The sequence below is a fragment of the Sapajus apella genome, unplaced genomic scaffold (genome assembly GCF_009761245.1).
Source record: "Sapajus apella isolate SASKATOON/1434 unplaced genomic scaffold, GSC_monkey_1.0 scaffold59, whole genome shotgun sequence".
NCBI classification, from domain to species: domain Eukaryota; kingdom Metazoa; phylum Chordata; class Mammalia; order Primates; family Cebidae; genus Sapajus; species Sapajus apella.
Window position 1 is genome coordinate 6082538 of NW_022436999.1, and position 21628 is coordinate 6104165.

The following is a 21628-nucleotide window of genomic DNA, read 5'->3' on the forward strand; positions in this document are numbered from 1 at the left end:
AACAACAATGTATTGTATATTTCAAAATAGCTAGAAGATATGATATGAAATGTTCCCAACATGAAGAAATGATAAATGCTCAAGAGGTGATGGATATCCCTAATACCCTGAATTGATCATTACAAATTCTATGCATGTATCAAAATATTACATGGACTCCATAAATAAGTACAAATATTACGTATCGATAAAAAATTCTGAACTCCATTAAAATATACTAAAAAATCTAGAAAAGTTAATCCGAGGAAAATGAACCACATGCCCTACAAAACACAGGCTGAACAAAGTACATTAAGAAAGCAACTAAGACTGGGCTCGGTGGCTCATGCCTGTAATCCCAGCACTTTGGGAGGACAAGGCAGGCAGATTATGAGGTCAGGAGTTCAAGACCAGCCTGGCCAACATAGTGAAACTCCGTCTCTCCTAAAAATACAAAAATTAGCCAGGCATGGTGGCACACACCTGTAATCCCGGCTACTTGGGAGGCTGAGGCAGAAGAATCACTTGAACCTCGGAGGTGGAGGTTCCAGTGAGCCAAGATCTTGCCACTGTATTCCAGCCTAGGTGACAGAGCAAGATTCAGTGGGGGTGGGAGGGGGGAAGGGAAGGGGAATTAAAACGCTGTCCTCTGTCCTGCAGTACTAAAATGTAAGTTCACATATGGCATTTCTCATCTGTAAAATTTTTTTATTTTACTTGTTTTCTCCCATAAAACCAGTTATTCATAAAAATAACAAAATTTTGCCTTATTAAAAAGAAACTGGTTGACAGAAGGAAATGAATTATAGGTGGAAAGATGACATAAGACAATTAATAACTAGTATCATATCATCTTGATATCATATGTGGTAATAAAACAATTTTGGCACTGATAATCAGATATTTGTTTATAAGTACCCATGGATGAGCCAAATATCAATCTCTATTTTTACCTATTGATTAGATTTTTTAGCATAAAAATGAATTGGGTTTTGAAGGCCTTATTAAAATTAATTAGGTAACACAGCATGTTGGTTAAGAATGTGGGCTATAAAATCAAGGTCTGAAATACTGGCTTCAACCATTTACTATATCCACAAGCAACTTATTTAACTCTGGAATCTTTAATTTCCTTATCTCTTTAATGCAGAAATCAACAGAATTTTACTCAAAGGATTTGTTGTTGTATGTGAGGATTAAGTAGGATGAACCATGTAGAAAAGTATTTGAAACACAGTAACATTCAAGTAACTTATTTTATTATTTTCATCATTATCAAGAAAATGATGGTAATTAGTATTAGTAGTAGTAGTAACAATAATATCAGCTAATATTTACTGAGTAATTATTACGTACCTAGCATTATACTATTTAATCCTTGTAACAATCTATAAGGTAGATAATCTTATTTCATATTTTAAAATTTATTTTATTCTTTACAATTTCTGCCCTTTGTGAACAAGTTATTACCACATTTTACAGATCAGGAAAGAGTGGCATACAGATACTGAGCACTTCTCCAAGTTCACACAGCTAAATAAGTAGAAAAATCATGATTTTAACATAGGAAGTTTGACTCTAGAAAGGAAAAATGCCACTTTAACGAAGACTTAGTCTTAGAGTCAGTCACAGAAAGGAAAGTTAGGATATTTATTAGATTTTAAAGTTTGGTCCAAAGCAGATCTTTTAATATAGGAGCTTAATTAAAATTGGATAAGAATCAGGATGTAATCATGTAGGATTGATGGATATAGCAAGGCAAGGGGTTGTGTGAGCCTGTTCATGTTTGGTGCCCATGGAAAAGGTTCACTTTCTAAGGACTTGGTTAAGTCATGCAATACATGGCAATTTCAGAAAAGTTGGGAACTCATTGCCTGCAACAGCCAGTGAGACCCAGGTGTCTTCTGAATTAGGGTCAAGATGTAGTTTTGAGGGATGTAAAACAGGCATTATCTTAAGTTTATTACATTTTATTTTGCCTTGGCCAAGGAATTTAAGGAAGCACTTTTAGAATCCGAATTTATTTTTGGATATTTTCTCAAACCAATCAAAAACTCCAGCTCATTAGTTGTTTGCAATTTTGTTTCTTTTTTTATTCTCAGGCTCCTTTTAAATAAACAATTTGTTCATATAAAAAGTTCCCCAGGGTGCCTATTATAATTCTTCCATAGCAAGATTCTCACTAACGAAGCAGAATAAGAACTAGGAGGGTTCTTACACATTGATCAATGACCCAGGGCAAAGTTTATCTAAAGGACACTAGTCCTACAAGAAACCAGAAACTTGGTTTCCAGGGCCAGCTTGCAAAATACTTACTGATGCCTGTGTCTATGTTTTTCCTTAATAGAGATATAACAAATAGAGATATAACAAAATCTCTACCCCTAATAGAGATATAACAGAAAATGATAAGGATAGACAGAGACAAATAGTAGTGTTATTGGTAATATGCCAGATTTTCAACAAGGATAAATGCATTTTCAAAGTTAGTTAGATTATCAAAGGAGTCCTAAATAAAGTTAGCAATTGGAGAACTCAAAGAAAAGAAATCAGATCTACGTTTGATAGGTATACCTGAATGCGACGAAGAGAATGAACCCAAGCTGGAAAATACTCTTCAGGATATTATCCAGGAAAACTTCCCCAACCTAGCAAGGCGGGACAATTATCAAGTCCAGGAAATATAGAGAATACCACAAAGATATTCGTCAAGAAGAGCAACCCCAAGGCACATAATCGTCAGATTCACCAGGGTTGAAATGAAGGAGAAAATACTAAGGGCAGCCAGAGAGAAAGGTCAGGTTACCCATAAAGGGAAGCCCATCAGACTCACAGCAGATCTCTCAGCAGAAACCCTACAAGCCAGAAGAGAGTGGGGGCCAATATCCAACATCCTTAAAGAAAAGAACTTTCAACCCAGAATCTCCTATCCAGCCAAACTAAGCTTCAAAAGTGAAGGAAAAATAAAATCCTTTGGGAACATGCAAGTACTCAGAGATTTTGTCACCCCCAGGCCAGCTCTACAAGAGCTCCTGAAAGAGGCTCTACACATATAAAGGAAAAACAAGTACCAGCTCAACTAAAGGGCAAAACACCCAGCTAGCACCAAAATGGCAGTATCAAATTCACACATAACAATATTAACCCTAAATGTAAACGGACTAAATGCCCCAATCAAAAGACACAGACTGGCAAATTGGATAAAAAGCCAAAACCCATCAGTGTGCTGTATCCAGGAAACCCATCTCACATGCAAGGATACACAATGGCTCAAAATAAAGGGATGGAGGAAGATTTACCAAGCAAATGGAGAGCAAAAAAAAGCAGAAGCTGCAATTCTCATCTCTGATAAACTAGACTTTAAGCAACAAAGATCATAAGAGACAAAGAGGGACATTACATAATGGTAAAAGGATCAATGCAACAAGAAGAGCTAACGATCCTAAATATATACACTCCCAATACAGGAGCACCCAGATACATAAGGCAAGTTCTTAATGACTTACCAAGAGACTTAGACTCCCACACAATAATAGTGGGAGACTTTAACACCCCACTGTCAATATTAGACAGATCAACCAGACAGAAAATTAACAAGGATATCCAGGACTTGAACTCAGATCTGGACCAAGCAAACCTAATAGACATTTACAGAACTCTCCACTCCAAATCCACAGAATATACATTCTTCTCAGCACCACATCACACCTACTCTAAAATTGGCCACATAATTGGGAGTAAATCACTCCTCAGCAAATGCAAAAGAATGGAAATCGTAACAAACAGTCTCTCAGACCACAGTGCAATCGAGTTAGAACTCAGAATTCAAAAACTAACCCAGAAGTGCACAGCTTGATGGAAACAGAACAACTTGCTCTTGAATGTTGACTGGATAAACAATGAAATGAAGACAGAAATAAAGATGTTCTTTGAAACCAAAGAGAATGAAGACACAACATACCAGAATCTCTGGGACACATTTAAAGCAATCTCTAGAGGAAAATATATAGCAATAAGTGCCCACATGAGAAGCAAGGAGAGACCAAAAATTGACAGCCTATCGTCAAAACTGAAAGAGCTAGAGGAGCAAGATCAAAAACCTCAAAGTCTAGCAGAAGACAAGAAATAACTAAGATCAGAGCAGAACTGAAGGAGATAGACAGAAAAAACCCTTCAAAAAATCAATAAATCCAGGAGCTGGCTTTTTGAAAAGATCAACAAAATAGACAGACCACTAGCCAGATTAATAAAAAAGAAAAGAGAGAATAACCAAATTGATGCAATAAAAAACGATAAAGGGGATATCACCACAGATTCCACAGAAATTCAAACCATCATCAGAGATTATTACAAACAACTCTATGCACATAAACTAATAAACCTGCAAGAAATGGATAAATTCCTGGACACTTGCCTCCTCCCAAGCCTAAGCCAGGAAGAAGTTGAAACCCTGAATAGACCAATAACAAGGTCTGAAGTTGAGGCAGCAATTAAGAGCTTACCACCCCAAAAAAGCCCAGGTCCAGACGGGTTCACAGCCGAATTCTACCAGACATACAAAGAGGAGCTGGTACCATTCCTTCTGAAACTATTCCAAACAATCCAAAAAGAGGGAATCCTTCCCAAACCATTTTATGAGACCAACATCATCCTGATTCCAAAACCTGGCAGAGACTCAACAAGAAAAGAAAACTTCAGGCCAATATCCTTGATGAACCTAGATGCAAAAATCTTCAATAAAATACTGACAAGCCGATTGCAACAGCACATCAAAAAGCTTATCCACCATGACCAAGTAGGCTTCATCCCAGGGATGCAAAGCTGGTTCAATATACGCAAGTCTATAAACGTAATTCACCACATAAACAGAACCAAAGACAAAAAACACATGATTATCTCAATTGATGCAGACAAGGCCTTTGACAAAATTAAACAGCCCTTTATGCTAAAAACCCTCAATAAACTAGGTATTGACAGAACGTATCTCAAAATAATAAAAGCTATTTATGGCAAACCAACAGCCAATATCATACTGAATGGGCAAAAACTGGAAGCATTCCCCTTGAAATGTGGCACCAGACAAGGATGCCCTCTCTCACCACTGCTATTCAATATAGTATTAGAAGTTCTAGCCAGAGCAATCAGGCAAGAAAAAGAAATAAATGGCATTCAAATAGGAAAGGAGGAAGTCAAATTGTCTCTATTTGCAGGTGACATGATTGTATATCTAGAAGACCCCATCGTCTCAGCCCAAAATCTCCTGAAACTGATAAGCAACTTCAGCAAAGTCTCAGGATACAAAATCAATGTGCAAAAATCACATGCATTCCTATACACCAATAACAGACTTAAAGAGAGCCAAATCAAGAACAAACTTCCGTTCACAATTGCCACAGAGAATAAAATACCTAGGAATACAATACGTTTAACAAGGAACGTAAAGGACCTCTTCAAGGAGAACTACAAGCCACTGCTCAACGAAATAAGAGAGGACACAAACAGATGGAGAAACATTCCATGTTCATGGTTAGGAAGAATCAATATCGTGAAAATGGCCATACTGCCCAAAGTAATTTACAGATTCAATGCTATCCCCATCAAGCTACCAATGACCTTCTTCGCAGAACTGGAAAAAACCACCATAAACTTCATATGGAACCAAAAGAGAGCCTGAGTAGCCAAGTCAATTCTAAGCAAAATGAACAAAGTGGGAGGCATCACACTACCAGACTTCAAACTATACTACAGGGCTACAGTAATCAAAACAGCATGGTACTGGTACCAAAACAGAGATATAGACCAATGGAACAGAACAGAGGTCTCGGAGGCAACACAACATATCTACAACCATCTGATCTTTGACAAACCAGACAAAAACAAGCAATGGGGAAAGGATTCCCTGTTCAATAAATGGTGTTGGGAAAGCTGGCTAGCCATGTGCAGAAAGCAGAAACTGGACTCCTTCCTGACACCTCGCACTAAAATTAACTCCAGATGGATTAAAGACTTAAACATAAGACCTAACACCATAAAAACCCTAGAAGAAAATCTAGGCAAAACCATTCAGGACATAGGTGTAGGCAAGGACTTCATGACCAAAATACCAAAAGCATTGACAACAAAAGCCAAAATAGACAAATGGGACCTAATCAAGCTCCACAGCTTCTGCACAGCAAAAGAAACAGTCATTACAGTGAATCAGCAACCAACAGAATGGGAAAAAATTTTTGCAGTTTACCCATCTGACAAAGGGCTGATATCCAGAATTTACAAAGAACTAAAACAGATTTACAAGAAAAAAACTAACAAGTCCATTCAAAAGTAGGCAAAGGATATGGACAGACACTTTACAAAAGAAGACATACATGAGGCCAACAAACATATGAAAAAATGCTCATCATCACTGGTCATCAGAGAAATGCAAATCAAAACAACATTGAGATACCATCTCACGCCAGTTAGAATGGCGATCATTAAAAAATCTGGCGACAACAGATGCTGGAGAGGATGTGGAGAAATAGGAACACTATTACACTGTTGGTGGGAGTGTAAATTAGTTCAACCATTGTGGAAGACAGTGTGGCGATTCCTCAAGGACCTAGAAATAGAAATTCCATTTGACCCTGCAATCCCATTACTGGGTATATATCCAAAGGATTACAAATCGTTCTACTATAAGGACACGTGCACACGAATGTTCATTGCAGCACTGTTTACAATAGCAATGACCTGGAACCAACCCAAATGCCCATCGACGATAGACTGGATAGGGAAAATGTGGCACATATACACCATGGAATATTATGGAGCCATCAAAAACGATGAGTTGGGGTCCTTTGTAGGGACATGGATGAACCTGGAAACCATCATTCTCAGCAAACTGACAGAAGAGCAGAAGATCAAACACCGCATGTTCTCACTCATAGGCGGGTGTTGAACAATGAGAACACAGGGACACAGGGAGAGGAGCACTGCACACTGGGGTCAGCTGGGGGAAATAGGAGAGGGACGGTTGGGGGTGGGGAGCTGGGGAGAGATAGCAAGGGGAGAAATGCCAGATGTAGGTGATGGGGAGGAAGGCAGCAAATCACACTGCCACCTGTGTACCTATGCAACAATTTTGCATGTTCTTCACATGTACCCCAAAACATAAAATGCAATAAAATAAATAAATGGGGAAAAAAAAAAAGAAATCAGAGTTCAATCTAATGTGAGACTTATCTCACTGCAACAATTGGAGAAACTCCCAAAGCTCTAAGTAGGAGGTTCAAAGGGGCTCAGAGGAATTGTTTTTTGAGACAGGGTCTCACTCTGCCCCTCAGGCTAGAGTATAGTAGGCCAATCACGGCTCACTTCAGCCTCAACCTCCTGGACTCAAGCTATTGAATTAAGAATGTCTGTTGATCAAATCATATCAAGATAACAAAGCTGAGTTTATTCCTCTTTCCTTGGCCTCCCAAAGTGTTGAGATTACAGGTGTGAGCCACTGTGCCTGGCCAATATAATGGTCTTGGATAAGCAATAACTGTGCTTAGCTTTGGAGCTAAGATAACAGATTTACAAAACAAAAATCAAAAAAATTTACACAAAAAAATTCCATAAATTTTACATTTGTAGTCTCTATTTTTTGACGTGAAATAAAGTTCAGCCACAGGAGCATTCCAGGGCCAGGTGACCCAACCCCAGTAAAAACCCTGGACATTAAGGCTCAGTGAGCTTCCCTGGTTGGCAATACTCGATACATGCTGTCATATATTGTGGCTGGGAGAAATGAGCAATGCCCATGTGACTCCACTGGGAGAGGACAACTGGAAGCTTGCACCTGGCCTCTCCTGGACTCTACTCTATGTATCTTTTTGCCTTTGCTGATGTTAATCTGTATACTTTCACTGTAATAAACCATAATCAGGAATATAACACAAAAATAATGCTGACATTCTGCTAGAAATAGAAATCATTCAATTTGCTAAAACTCCAGGTGGTATGAGTATTAGTAGATACATTTTGGTATGATTCCCTTGCACTTCTTGATAAAAGTTAGGAAGAAGGTGGGATTATGTCATTAAGCTATTAATGGTTACAGAGAACAATAATAAAACAATTAGCATTTATACAGCACTTTTTTCTTAGGATCCCAAATCTTTTTTTTTTTTTTTTTTGACATCAAGTCCCAGTCTGTCATGTAGGCTCAAGTGCAATGATGCAGGCTCGAGTGCAGTGACACAGTCTCAGCTCACTGCAACCTTTGCCTCCCAGGTTTAAGCCATTCTCCTGCCTCAGCCTCCCAAGTAGCTGAGATTACATGTGCCCATCACTACGCCCTGCTAATTTTTGTATTTTTAGTACAGACAGGGTTTCACCATATTGGTCAGGCTGGTCTCAAACTCCTGACCTTGTGATCCACCCACTTTGGCCTCACAAAGTGCTGGGATTACAGGTGTGAGCCACTGCACCCGGCCAGGTTCCCAAATCATTTAAGACACAATTTTCAATGTGACATCGTTTCAAGTACCCAGATAAGAAAAAACTATAGTTCCTTTTTATAAGATGGAAAAATAAATGATATACAAAGTTAAATGACTTCCAATTAACACTATTAGTGATCAAACCAATAAACAGAATTGAGGATTCTTTACTATTGGTTCAGGGTTCTATGTTCTAAAACATGCTGCCTGTGAAGTTAAGATATGCCAGGAATTCATATTAACAAAATGATGATATACCCTGTTGGAAGCCACATATTCTTTTTTTTAGTTAGCTTCTCTTCAGGAATTTACATTATTATTATTGTCAGTTAGTCTGTTTTCAAACAACTTTTGGCAGTGGAACAATTAAAGAGAGTTTCAAAATCACAGAGGAATTTGTTCCTACCTCCTGGGAGTGTATCAAAGTTCTGGTGTCAGCTTGCAAAAACAATTAGATTAAGGAAACTATTTATTAATATATTGATATTGGCAATATTTTTAGAAGGTAAAAGCCCTAATAGTCATATTCTTCACATAAATGTTCCCCATTGCTCTTCTTTTCTTTTTTTTTTTTCACCAAAATATCATTTTTAGCTTTATAAGCTCTAGTTCAGCAGCCCACTGGAAATGATAAAATACTCACTGGCTCTAAGAATGTTCTCCTTGCTGCTGCACCTGGACTGGACCTGTAGAAAGAGCATAAACTCAGTAATTTAGGGCTCATGGCATGAATAGGCAGATATGCATATTTAATGGGCAAGCTCCTGAGGTCTGGGATCAAAGGCTTTATATATTAATATTTCAGATGTCATAACATGTTAGTAAAAATGTTATACGTGTTTCATCATTTTTATTTATCCTTTACTTACTTTGAAGAAAGAACTGACTTCCAAAAAAAAATTGGAGGTACAATATTATAAATTATACAGAGATAAAACAAAGGCGAGTTTTTTATTCATTTGTATTTGAAATCAGTATTTGGAAACAGATTTGTTACTGCATATTTAGTTGTAAATATTGGCCCTTAATATTAAGGTATTTAGTATATCTCTTGACTAGAATAATAAAAAATTCAAGTAATAAAGTTGTAACTAAGTATTCCATTGTAGTAATTTTTAGTATGTATATAAATGGGAGGAAAATAGAGAAATCCTTATGTAATATTTACATTTGAGTTGGAAAATCTTTATTTATTGATTATAGTTATAAATTTAATAATTTATCATAGTTATAATACTGATTATGAAATATGCTTCCATTGAAAATCAGTAAAACTGAACAAAGTTATTTACCAATTCTTAGGTATATGTATAATTTATCAATTAGGAACCCTATGCTTTGACTCAAATGTTTAGATCAAAGTGAAACATTCTTTTAAATGTTACAAAACTGCTACATTCAAGGAGCATGGTACATGTCATTAACATGTTAATTTCAAAGGAAACTGTATTTAAGCTCCACACCTCTTCTTCCCATTCCACAGCAGCTTGCCTCAAATGGATATATACACAACAAATTAATTTCTATAGTTTAACACAATCTACTATCATAATGAAATAACTTATGAAAGGAATGTTGCAACTTAGGGTGAGTTATGATTGTCCTTCCCTGAAAAAAACAACTGTTAATGTTTAAAAAAAAATGACAATAAAAAAGTCACAAACATACATACAAGAAAAAAAAAATACACACACGAAAAAATGAAAAAAAAAAAAAAGAAAAGAAAAAATAATTCCAAATGTTAGTTATTCTCTTTTGGCCCAGATTGCTCAACTAGTTTTAAATACACTAGAAGGAAAAAGTTAATCTGAGGTTAATATTCTTACGTTCTTTTACTCAGGAGTCTTATTTAAGAACAATTCTGGACCAAATGGGAAAGAAATCAATGACTGCTTAAAGCAAATAATATAGGGAAGAAGACACAAGGATGCAGAAAAGAAAAGTGAGAGAGAGAGGTTTGAGGTTGTAAATTTAGGCAATGGAAAAGAAAGTATGGAATTACAGAAGGGGACAATATGTAAATGCAGAATGTGCTGCTATTTCTCATTAAAAATTCATACCAACAGGGTAAGAATGACTAATGAACTTGCTGCAAAATAAACAAGCAAGTTGCTATACTATGGAATGAACATAAGTATAACTATACCACTACAGCCTTAAAGAAGAAAAGAAACACACACTAACAGACAAATTAACAGACAAGCTTAATAAAGAGAGAAACTACATTTTAAAAGTGATTCAAAGAACACAAGAGAAAGCTAGAATACAGAGAGAAAAGTCTGGGAGAGAAAAGGAAAAGAAAGGGGGAAATGTTAAAAGACAAAAACAGAGTTCAAAGAAGTCAAATGGAAGTCAAGAAAGTCTTCAACAAGATGTAGAAACAGAAGGAGCCCAAACCCATAGCGCAAAGCAATGTTTGCGAATGGAAAGCAGCTCCTTTGATCAGTAATAGTTACTCTTAAGTCGTAGCCTCTATTCCTCCAGAGTTCATCTTTAAGCCCTTCCAATCTAGAGTGGAGCTAGTGTATGGATAGAAACAAGAGATTTACAATGAACAGAGCAGTTCAGATGAGTAGTTCAAATTGTCTCATAAAATGTTCCAACAGAGTTATTTAATGTCTCTTATATACATTTTATAATGTATATAATGGAAATGGTGGTGAAAAATTAGTTGGCTTTACCAAAAAAACCCAAACCAAACCAAACCAACAACAAAATACCCTCTCCCATTCCCTAGGTGACTTAAAAAATTAACAACAACAAAATCATTCATAAATGAATTGAATAAAGAAACCCAAGTATTGCTTTGTGGCACCTCAGTTTAGAACTATATATTTCAAACAGCTTTGGTGGAGAAATTTGTATGAGGAAAACAATTCAATTCCCTGAGTCTGAGCATTTATCAAGGTTCACAAATTGCCAACAGCAGTATAATCAATGCTTTCTCATTTATATTACATTGGCTATTTGAACCAGATTTGGGGAGAATTTCTTTAATATCAACGATTATAAGAATTTCTTTAGTGATCTTGAGTATGTGTGTGTCTATCTATCTATCACTGAAGAAAACAAAAATTTAAAAACATTGCTTTTTATGCATGTAGCAAATAACTTTTCCTCTTGCACCATGAAACTCGTCTTTATAATATTTACATAATTTTATACAATTTCAAGGTGAAAATTCTACCTAACTCACAGTGTAATGGTATAACTTGAAATGGTAAACTTGGGAAACAACTATTGTTCTTATACATATGGACTATAAAGAAGGTAACACAGGTCTGTCTCAAGTTTTATGGCTTTTTATTTTTTTCTTTATGTTACCCTGGCTTTACTCAATGCGGAAAAAAGGAAAACCTGGAACGCAGAATAAAATGGATTTTGGCCTAATATTAAATTAGTCAGGGATTAGAAATAAAAGGTATGGTATCTGATTACCTTTTACTTTATTCCATTGGATCATGTTATTTTACTTCAGTTAATATCTGATTTTACAGTACTGACAAACAATTCCCTTTCAACCAGAATCAAAACTGAGATAACATGTAGAAACAGCATATTATATTAAAGTCAATGGAGAAAATGAAAAGCATGAAGGTCTTAATGAAAACATAGGGTATTCATTTACTTATCAAGATTGTTTTGAGACATCAAGTAATTCATTTCAACATGTGTTTACATGTGTAACATAATTTTTGCTGAAGATCACATCATCCATTAGGAAATCTTAAGATGTGAAAAGGAAAACAGAAGGGAGAGCACATAATAAATGTAAGGAACAAAAGTGAAAATGTCTTAAAAAAAGCTGAAAAAATTTTAACAAACAACCACGATCTTTAGATACAGTTAGAGAAATCACTTACCTTATGCTTAGGTCATAACAAGAATAGCACAGTGTTTAAAGTCAGCTCTTCATTATGGGAGGTACAATTGAAAGCCATAGGTTATAATAACATGAATTGCTACATAGAAATGAAGACTTTTTCAGCCCAACATGAAAAGCTAACTCTTATGTGAGAACATTTCAACTTACGTTAAATGCAACATGAAGAACAACTGAGGGTGTAAACATCAAAACACACCCAAACACATGAACCTCACACCAAAAAGAGAGAGATGGCTCAATCTCTCAGGACACAGAAGATTTAATCTGTGACCATAAGTTGGGACATATAAGGGAAGGCACATTGCTTTAACAGTGAAAGATGCATGCATAATGTTAACCATCCATTTACCTCCCCACCCTCCATCCAGCTTGTACACACAGAAGCCCACTAAGATACAGGGAAAGAATGTAGTGCCAAGCTGATATGAAGAAAGCAGGACACACGAAAGCACAGCAGTGGTCATGTGATTTGAGAGCTGTTCTTCCCTTAAACCATCCCATCACCATGCTTATTTTAAAGAAGCCAGGAAAAGATTCCCTTTCAATGCTGCAGTAGCTACGAGCCCCCAGCTTGAAGCTAGTGTGTGGAATTTTGATCACCGTTCCCTGCGATGTCAGGGGCTTTCCAGTGGAAGCCAGATGTACCATACTAATACCAGTTAGTGGGGGTACAAATGTGTGAATAACAAGCATCTTTTCCCTTCTGCATTTCACAGAAGTGAGGGAGGAGAGAAACAACGAAAATAAAACCCATGTTAAGGATAGGTTCATAACAATATAAGAATATATACGTATTAAAATGGAAATTACATTTGATTGCAGGTTAACACAAATCAGGTTTCAAAAAATTGCCTATTTTGCTGCTCACCAGCCTAATTTGTATTCTTTTTCTCGTAAACACTATACAGTTGGCTCATACTGAAAAAATTCTGAGCACTTGGTCAGACGGGGTCAAAGTCAAGAACAAAACAGTCATCTTCTTTGATGGACATTAAGAAAACTATCATTCCATTTTAAACATGACTTTACTGGCCACTAATCACATTTTAAATTAGAAATTAAGTTTCTGTTTATGTTTACTTATATAATCTGAGAAGTCCTCTGTTTTGGAAAGACACAATGAAAATTTTAATCTTTTTACACTGTTAAAAAAGCAAACAACAAAAAAGCTATCTATTTAGAAACTGTTTCCTAAGTACTCTTGTCTACTAGCAATACAAGTTAATTAACAAGGACTATTCCTGTCAAACAATTTCAACTTTGCTCTCATATAATTGGTGACATTAGTTAACTTTATCCATTTTATTATTTTTGTGTGAGATGAACTTTGATTCACGTGTGACATCCCAATTTAGTTAAGCAGATGTGTAAACTCTTCAATGATCATGTACTCATTTTCTCTCCCTCCTTTTATTCTTAGTAGACCTTCTCTTTAATGTGGCTTTGGTATTTTAGGCTCTGGGCTCTCACATAATCTCAGTTTCCTCACAGGAAAAATAGATTGTTTGTGGCTCAAAGGAGATAGTGCATGTATCAGTGATTTTAAGATATAAAAATAAAAATAAACGTCATTAGTTGTCTCGAACTCCTAACCTCAGGTGATCCACCTGCCTCAGCCTCCCAAAGTGCTGGGATTATAGGCATGAGTCATGCACCTCTGGCCTATAGATGTCAGTAGTTGTTATGATCAGTGGTGCTACTGACAGCTATAAAAATAACTCTGTGATTACACACCCTCTTCATTATAATGTATGCAAGCTCTTGTTTTTAATCCAAAGAGGGGGGAAATTCTGCGTACAGTTATATGTTTCTCAGTAGGAATAGGCCAGACAATTTTAGAAATGTCATAGCCATATGGCCATAGGCAGAGTAGGCATGCAAGCCATATAATCTAAGGCATGGAACAAAGTCTCAACCAGTTCCTCTAGAAAATGCTTTGTATTATTGAGCTTTTAGACCTTAAGCTGTTGCCTTTCTCTGGAATATACTGTTGCTTATTTTCTGATCCAAATACTACTGTCCTTTAAGACCAGCTTAGATTACACCAGCCATTAAAAAAAAAATTCCCAAGTTCCTCAATCAGAAATAACTTCTTCTTTCTCTAAACACATTTAGCAGTGTTAATTGTGATATAATTTACCTACCATAAAACTCATTCATTTTAGGTAAAAAAAGTATTAAAAGTTTGATGACTTTTAATAAAGTTATATGATTGTGCAACTATCACTACAATCTAGGCTTAGATTTCCCTAAATTCTTAAGGCATCTTATTTGAACTTCTATTATAGGACTTATCAAAGTTTAGAATATAGAATATGAGTTCATCATTACCCATATTCCAATTACTGATATGAGTCCCCAAACAGACTGTAGGTTCTTAGAGGAAAAGGATCATGACTTTAATCCTACTATATTAAACATAGTCCTTTGTACAGAGGAAACATTTGCTAAATCTGAATGTTTATCTTGTAGTAATTATTTTCCTTTTCAATCTCAGCAGACTAAAATTTATTTTTAATAGCATTAAGTATTATCATAGCCATCCCTGTACCTGTTTTAACAGCTTACAAACAATTTTTACTTATTTGGGTCTGACAGTATTAAGAGATAATATGAGAAGTATGTGGATTATAGCTAAGAGATACCCGAGTATGCCATAGAATGACCTCAAGAATTTAGAAATTAATATTATTTAAGGTTAATCAAATAGTGACATTTGGAGTACAATAAAGGTCTTCTATACCAAGGATTTCAGGTTAGGTTAAGAAGATTTTTTATTTTCTAAGACAGCAGGATGTATTATATCTTACATGGTCACTAGAATTACAGAGATGACAGTTTTTGATGCATCAAGGCTCATTTTGACTTTAGTTTTTCTACCTTATTAAACTTATTTAAGAGTAATCAGTCTCTGAAAGAATGAACTTCTTTGAGGACCATCTACTCATAAGATTAAGAGGAGAGAGAAAAAGGGACCATTTACTCAGATTACTTGCCTCTTTAGCCTACCCAGAAACAGAAGAAAAAGTTTGATTTAAATAACATTAAGCCAATAACTCTACAACCTTAGACTCTTACATTCTACTTCTTTCTCTTCTTACTTCTTAAACACAAATGAATAATTGTTCTAGAAAAGTTTTATCCATAGTTCCATTCATGCATCACTTTATTGGAATAAACTGGGATGCAAGTATTTGGCTCATTTGAGTTTAATGGTAACTCTTATGTGTTTAATTAGATTTATGATGTCACTGCACATGTTCAACGGAAGAACTCAAAGAGTTTTGGCTTATTTATGACATGAAAGGAAGCACAATAAAGAGGATCTCCTTTGGAGTGCCATGGTATGATTTCTAATACTAGATTTTCCTCTTCCTAGCTGTGTAACCTTGGATGTGACATTTACCATTTGGAGTTTTAATTTCCTTATCCATAAAATGGGGAAAATTAAGTAGGATACTGTATGTGAAAGTGAAAACTATTGTAAGTAAAAATAACAATAGAAATCTAAGTTGTTATTATCTTTATGCATATTTTAAGTCACATATATTTTATACAGGTAGAATCTGAGGCACGATGAGAATAAAGAATTTGCTATAAATCATGCTAAGAATCAGTGACAAATAATAGGCTAATTGCCAACTTCTAGACTAAAGCTACAGAAAAAGCCTGAGTAAAGATCTGAGATTAATTCTGCTAGGATTAATCTAATTTTGTGTTTATGATTTTAGTAAAGTTATCTCATCTCTATGGGTCTTGATTTTCTTATCTGCAAAATGTAGATGTTTCTAGGGGTTTTAATAGGTCAATGGTCCCTTGAGAGCATCCTGTGGGTAAAAGACAGAGGTCCATTCACTGGGACAGAGAAATGAAATTACAATCTTTATATTAAAAAATCTAATTAATATGTATTATCTTCTTTCATTATGAGCGTAGGCAACAAATACAGTAATATTAACAGAACCGCTTACTTCAAATTGTTATGAATATCTTATGTTTATCATTTCAAATTACAGTAGTTATTAGATCTGCTCCTAGAGTTTATTTAATGCATTTAAAAATAGGAATTTATTATTATATTTAAATTTATTTTAAAAGTTATTTTGATCATGATTTGAATTGGTTTTCTCATGTTATATATTTTATTTTATACACTTAAACATATTTTTATGAAAAAAAAATCTGAAGGCTTTGACCAAGTACCAAATGGGTCCAAGGCAGAAAAAAAGTTAAAAGCCTCTGAGCCAAATAATTTCCAAGCCTCCTTTTATCTGCAGCATATTGTAGCACTAAGAAACCTTTCCCAATTCTATTTGCTGTCTTTTATCAAATCATATATAAAAAGAATCCTTTTTTTAAATGAAAATTATATAAAATTGGTCACTGAATTAAACAAATGCCCATTTAATAGATCAAAACGACAAACAAAAAAGGAACATTGCTGCTTTAAAAAGTTATTAAAGCCTCAGGTTTAAAAAAAATTCTGCTTCACTTGTGCTTTTCCCATTGGTTCAGATGATTAATTACATGGAATAATCATTTAATAGTAATCACATTTAAAATCCTCTAATCAAAGGTGAACTTCCATACACAAACATACACACATAAAAACAGACACACATGTGTGTATGTATCCATAGCCATTTATTTAATTTTCAGTCATATTTTGCTCACTAATAGAGAGTAGCAATGGTATTTCTCCCCACCCCCCCACACCCCAATGGAGTTTGCTATCACCCAGGCTGGAGTGCAGTGGCATTATCTCGGCTCCCTGCAACCTCTGCCTCCCGGGTTCAAGCAATTCTCCTGCCTCAGCCCCTGAGTAGCTGGGACTACAGATGCCTGGCACCAAATCTGGCTAATGTTTGTATTTTTAGTAGACGGGGTTTCACCACGTTAGCCATGCTGGTCTTGAACTCCTGACCTTGTGATCCACCCGCCTAGTCCTCTCAAAGCGCTGGGATTATAGGCGTGAGCCACAGCGCCAAGCCTGCTATTAAAAAAAAAAAAAAATCTATGTATAACATAAGAGTATGCAGGCAAATAAACAATATTTATAAGCAAAATAATTTTATAGATCTTTCCAGGGAACAATTCTTAAATGTTTTCCCACTGTTATATACATTTTCATTGTTAAATTCCACTGAGCTTTCCTAAGTTCTAGGTTAATGTGGAAAATACTTCCTTTTCAGTATTGACCCATTCTAAAAGAAGTTGGAAGTGTGTCAGGTTATATAGCTGGTGAAGTATATTATTAATTACCATTGAAGATCAAAGCTTGTTTATGTTCCTTTACAGGTAACTTGGTGAGTTCCTTATTTGTTCTTAAAATAAAATACTATAATATGTAGAACATACTTTCTATTCTTTAGAACTGGTTATCACCATGACTCAAGGAAATATGAATTTAATCATCAATGGTGAATATCCTTAATGTATTTCCTGTATAAAGCTTTAATTCCAAGTTGAACCATGCTCAGTGACCTCTGGAAACTTTGCAAATCCCAGGCTGGTCTTCTCTTGGTACCAACAATAGTTTTGGTTTGGTGCTTGTTCTGAAGATTTTAATGTTAATTATAAATATGAAGAAAAATTATTTCGCAAATTATATAATATATTATAAAGCTAAATAAAGTATTTTTGGCTGAGATGAATTTCAGATTATTCATGATACAACTTTCCAATCTTAAGATGAACAACTGATTATTTTACAGAATAATTACTCTTCATTCTAAAGGTTAGAAGGCAAGAATTATTACTGGCTTTAGGTCATACAGTAAAGTAATAATAGAACTTGGTTCTCTTGACTTTCAAACTTAATTATCTGTATACTATCAATCACTCTACCTTTCTAACCTACCAGTGACAATCATTGCATTCATAATCACACCTTGAATTTTCATTACCTCTTTGCTCTTGATTATTTCACTTAGCAGTGGGAACCACGGAGGATAGGGGTTTGAATGAAAAAGTGAGGGGGAATAGTATAATAAAAGGAAGTTGCAGAGTAGCATTCTAGAATCAAACTGTCTAGATCTGAATTTTCTCTCTATCATTATTAGCTATATAACAGTGTGTAAGTCATAACCTTATGTATAAAATGAAGGTAATAATAACATCTATCTCATAGGATATTTGTAAAGAAAATAAGAGCATATGTAAAGTGCTTACTTAGAGATACATGTAAAGTGCTTCCTTAGAGAGTATTTAGCCCAGAGTTAACAGTATATAAGTGTTAGCTATAACTATATTGTTGTTTCTACTGTCATCCTTTTGTTTGGATGATATTCTAGACCTGTAATAAGAAATGTTGACTTTTTTTGTTTTGCATGAGTGTGATTTTGACAGTTCTCACAAGTAAGATCAAGTAAGATTAATTTAGGTGAATATCTGAATAGAAAGTTTTCAGAAAATATCGATTAATTCTAAAAAAAACAGAGACCAAGGAGTAGATAAACAATATAAAAACTTGAATTACTGAGTATTTGTAATTATTATGCATTTCTGGCACTTCTGGAAGAAAGTCACATTTGTTTAAGCATGAAGTTTGAAATGCTGACTTTTAAATTAGATTTAATATTCTTAGTTTTCACTCTTAAATGTCATGTCCTGTCACTTATTTGTTCATTTAAAAAACCTAATGTTTTACTCATTTAAGTATGCTATATTAATTTCCATTCTAAATCGTATTTTAGTATTGGTTGAAAAAATTGAGACTTTTATTTTTCTAAATGCTTAACTAGCATTCATAAGGCACACGAAAGATGTACAAATATATGTCTACATTGCATTAGTAAAATAGCAATAGCTTAGAAAGTGTGTAGTAAAGTTTCTTAGAGAAATAGATAAGAACTAGGTATTCTGATGCCTAGTATTATAGCTATGTATAGCACACGTTATGTTGCTAATCAAGCCTCTCATGATCTAACCAAGTAATAGTTAACAAATATAGTTTAATAATATAATATATAACTCATTTTCAGGATGAGCCATCTAGGTCAGATTATTTCAGATGAATGTAAATTTTTTTCTTAACATAAGCCCTGAACCTGTAGGTCCAGAGATATACACTAATTAGATCTGCTAAAGCTAGAGACTTGTGTATGTAGTGAATCTGCTTTTAAGCAGACAAAAGATAGAAAGGCTAGCTAAATGACCTTGATGAAATTATTTCAAGTATTAGTTTCCACATCTACAAAAATCAAGATAATACTATTTATTTATTGAACAAATATGTGGAGTAGAAATTAACAATAATAATAATAATAATTAATAATAATAATGTGTTGAGCTAAGCTCTGTCGCCCAGAGCCAATGCCAGGCTCTTATCTAGGTGCAGAGGGTAAAACATAAACAGGATTGACAAGTACTTTGCTATCTTGTAATTTACATTTTAATAGTAGTAGACAGATGATAAGCACCTAAACTAATAAGTACATAAATAAGACAGTTTCAGAAAGCACTCAGTACTGTAAAGAAAACAAAATACGGTAATGGGATAAAAAATAAGTAGTGATAGGGTATAGTTATTTTAGACACAGTAAACAAGGAAAACTTCTCTGATTAAGTAACATTTTAGTTAAGATTTGAGACAGCCAGATGAAGATCATGGGGAAGAACTTTCCAGGCTGAGAGAACAGCTAGCAGTGTGCAAAGGCTCAAATGTTTTGTTGAGCTTCCACCTCATAGGATTATTGTGAGAATAAAATTAAGCTAATGCATGTATCTGTTACTACAACAAAAATTGTATAAAGGACAAATACATGTTATTCTGATAATAATGAAAGTGGCAATAATAATGGCTATAATGACTATGATACAAACTACCAAAAATCCAGACTGAAATTACTCTCCTCAATCCCTCCTAGCCTGGAACTATTTGCAACCTCTTCCACATCAAAGAAGACTGTTCTAATTGGTCAGAAGGGCCAAAGATTGGTAATGAAAAGACACACAGGTGTTCAGACTTAGGGTTACAGCAAAGTGGGTATCTTTTGGGGAAAAAAAACTGTTATTTAATAAAAATCAATGAAGACATCTGTTAAAAGACAGAATAAATTTTTATTGTTTATTGAAGTTTTACTATAAAGAAATTTCTGCATTACAGCTATGATATCATAATGCTATTGATCCATGATAGCTACTACACTTGTTAGTATTCTCTAGACAGTTAGATCTGAACTTGTATTGAGTATTCTCAAAATTTATAGAAAGATGCATCACATGGGAAATAATAACCATCAAACTAGAGGAAACTTAAAGATTTTCTCTTTTTAGCAATCATTAACACCCATGTCCAAAGTATATGAAGTTTCATTTGGGACAGAACAATGTTATTAATCATATCAGGCGGTAAAGCACCTGGTTCAGTGTTAGTGCTTTTTGTTTTATTTGCATTCTGGTTTGTTGCTTTTGATTTCCTATATTTTTCTAGTATAGATCTATGATGCAGTGGTTTGGTTAGGATTAGCCAGAGTAGTTTTGAGACATCTTGCCTGCTTCTGAACAGTTAATTTGATTGTAATCTGCGCATAACAAACAGGAAAGTGATCATATATATATTTAATCTGTGTATTTATACATACAACACACACATATTTAGTGGGTCTGTGTATTCTATCTTTGTAGCACATACTGAAAATCATTAACGTTATACTATAAACCAGTAGGTTATTTAAAAATAAATATAAGCAGAAACAGAGAAATAGGAGCAAAAAGGATCCTGGGAAATATAGGATTATTCAAATGCTGGCTCAACATATGCCATATATGTGAAAATAACACAATCCTAATTTTCTTTTCTTTCTTCTTTTTTTTTCTGAGGCAGGGTCTCACTCCCTTGCCCAGACTACAATGCAGTGGTACAATCACAGGTCACTGCAGCCTCGACCTCCCAGGCTCAAGTGATCCTCCCACCTCAGCCTCCTGAGTAGCTGGGACCACAAGCATGAGACATCATGCCGAGCTAATTTTTTTATGTGTGTAGTGGAGGGGTCTCCCTATGTTGTTCAGGCTGGTCTCAGAATCTTGGGCTCAAGTGATCCTCCTGCCTTGGCCCACCAAAGTGTTGGAATTACTGGCATGAACCACTGTGCTAGGTCCTTAATTTCTATCATATTTTGTTGTTATATGACAATTATATGCAAAGGAAATTTGAATTTTGTCACAATTGTTCAGTTTCTTAAAAATGTATCAAAAGATCTGAATAAATCATAGTAAAACATTAAAATTTGCTAAATCTAGATGGTTAGCAGAAAGGTGTCTGTTATATTATCTGTTGTTTACTATATATAATATA

At 34.9% G+C, this 21628-nt stretch overlaps 1 protein-coding gene across 17 annotated transcripts in view; it reads right to left on the bottom strand.

The window, feature by feature from the left end:
* The window catches only part of GPHN (gephyrin), a 636323-nt gene that overhangs the window by 164948 nt on the left and 449747 nt on the right, over window positions 1–21628 (bottom strand). For 10 of the 17 annotated variants that reach the window (XM_032246071.1, XM_032246064.1, XM_032246067.1 and 7 more), the window contains one exon: window positions 9088–9130. In XM_032246071.1, coding sequence (XP_032101962.1) covers window positions 9088–9130 — 43 coding nt within the window. Of the gene's footprint in view, window positions 1–9087; window positions 9131–10900; window positions 10964–21628 lie in introns of all 17 variants that reach the window. The other 7 variants (XM_032246063.1, XM_032246057.1, XM_032246060.1 and 4 more) reach the window with 1 other exon arrangement.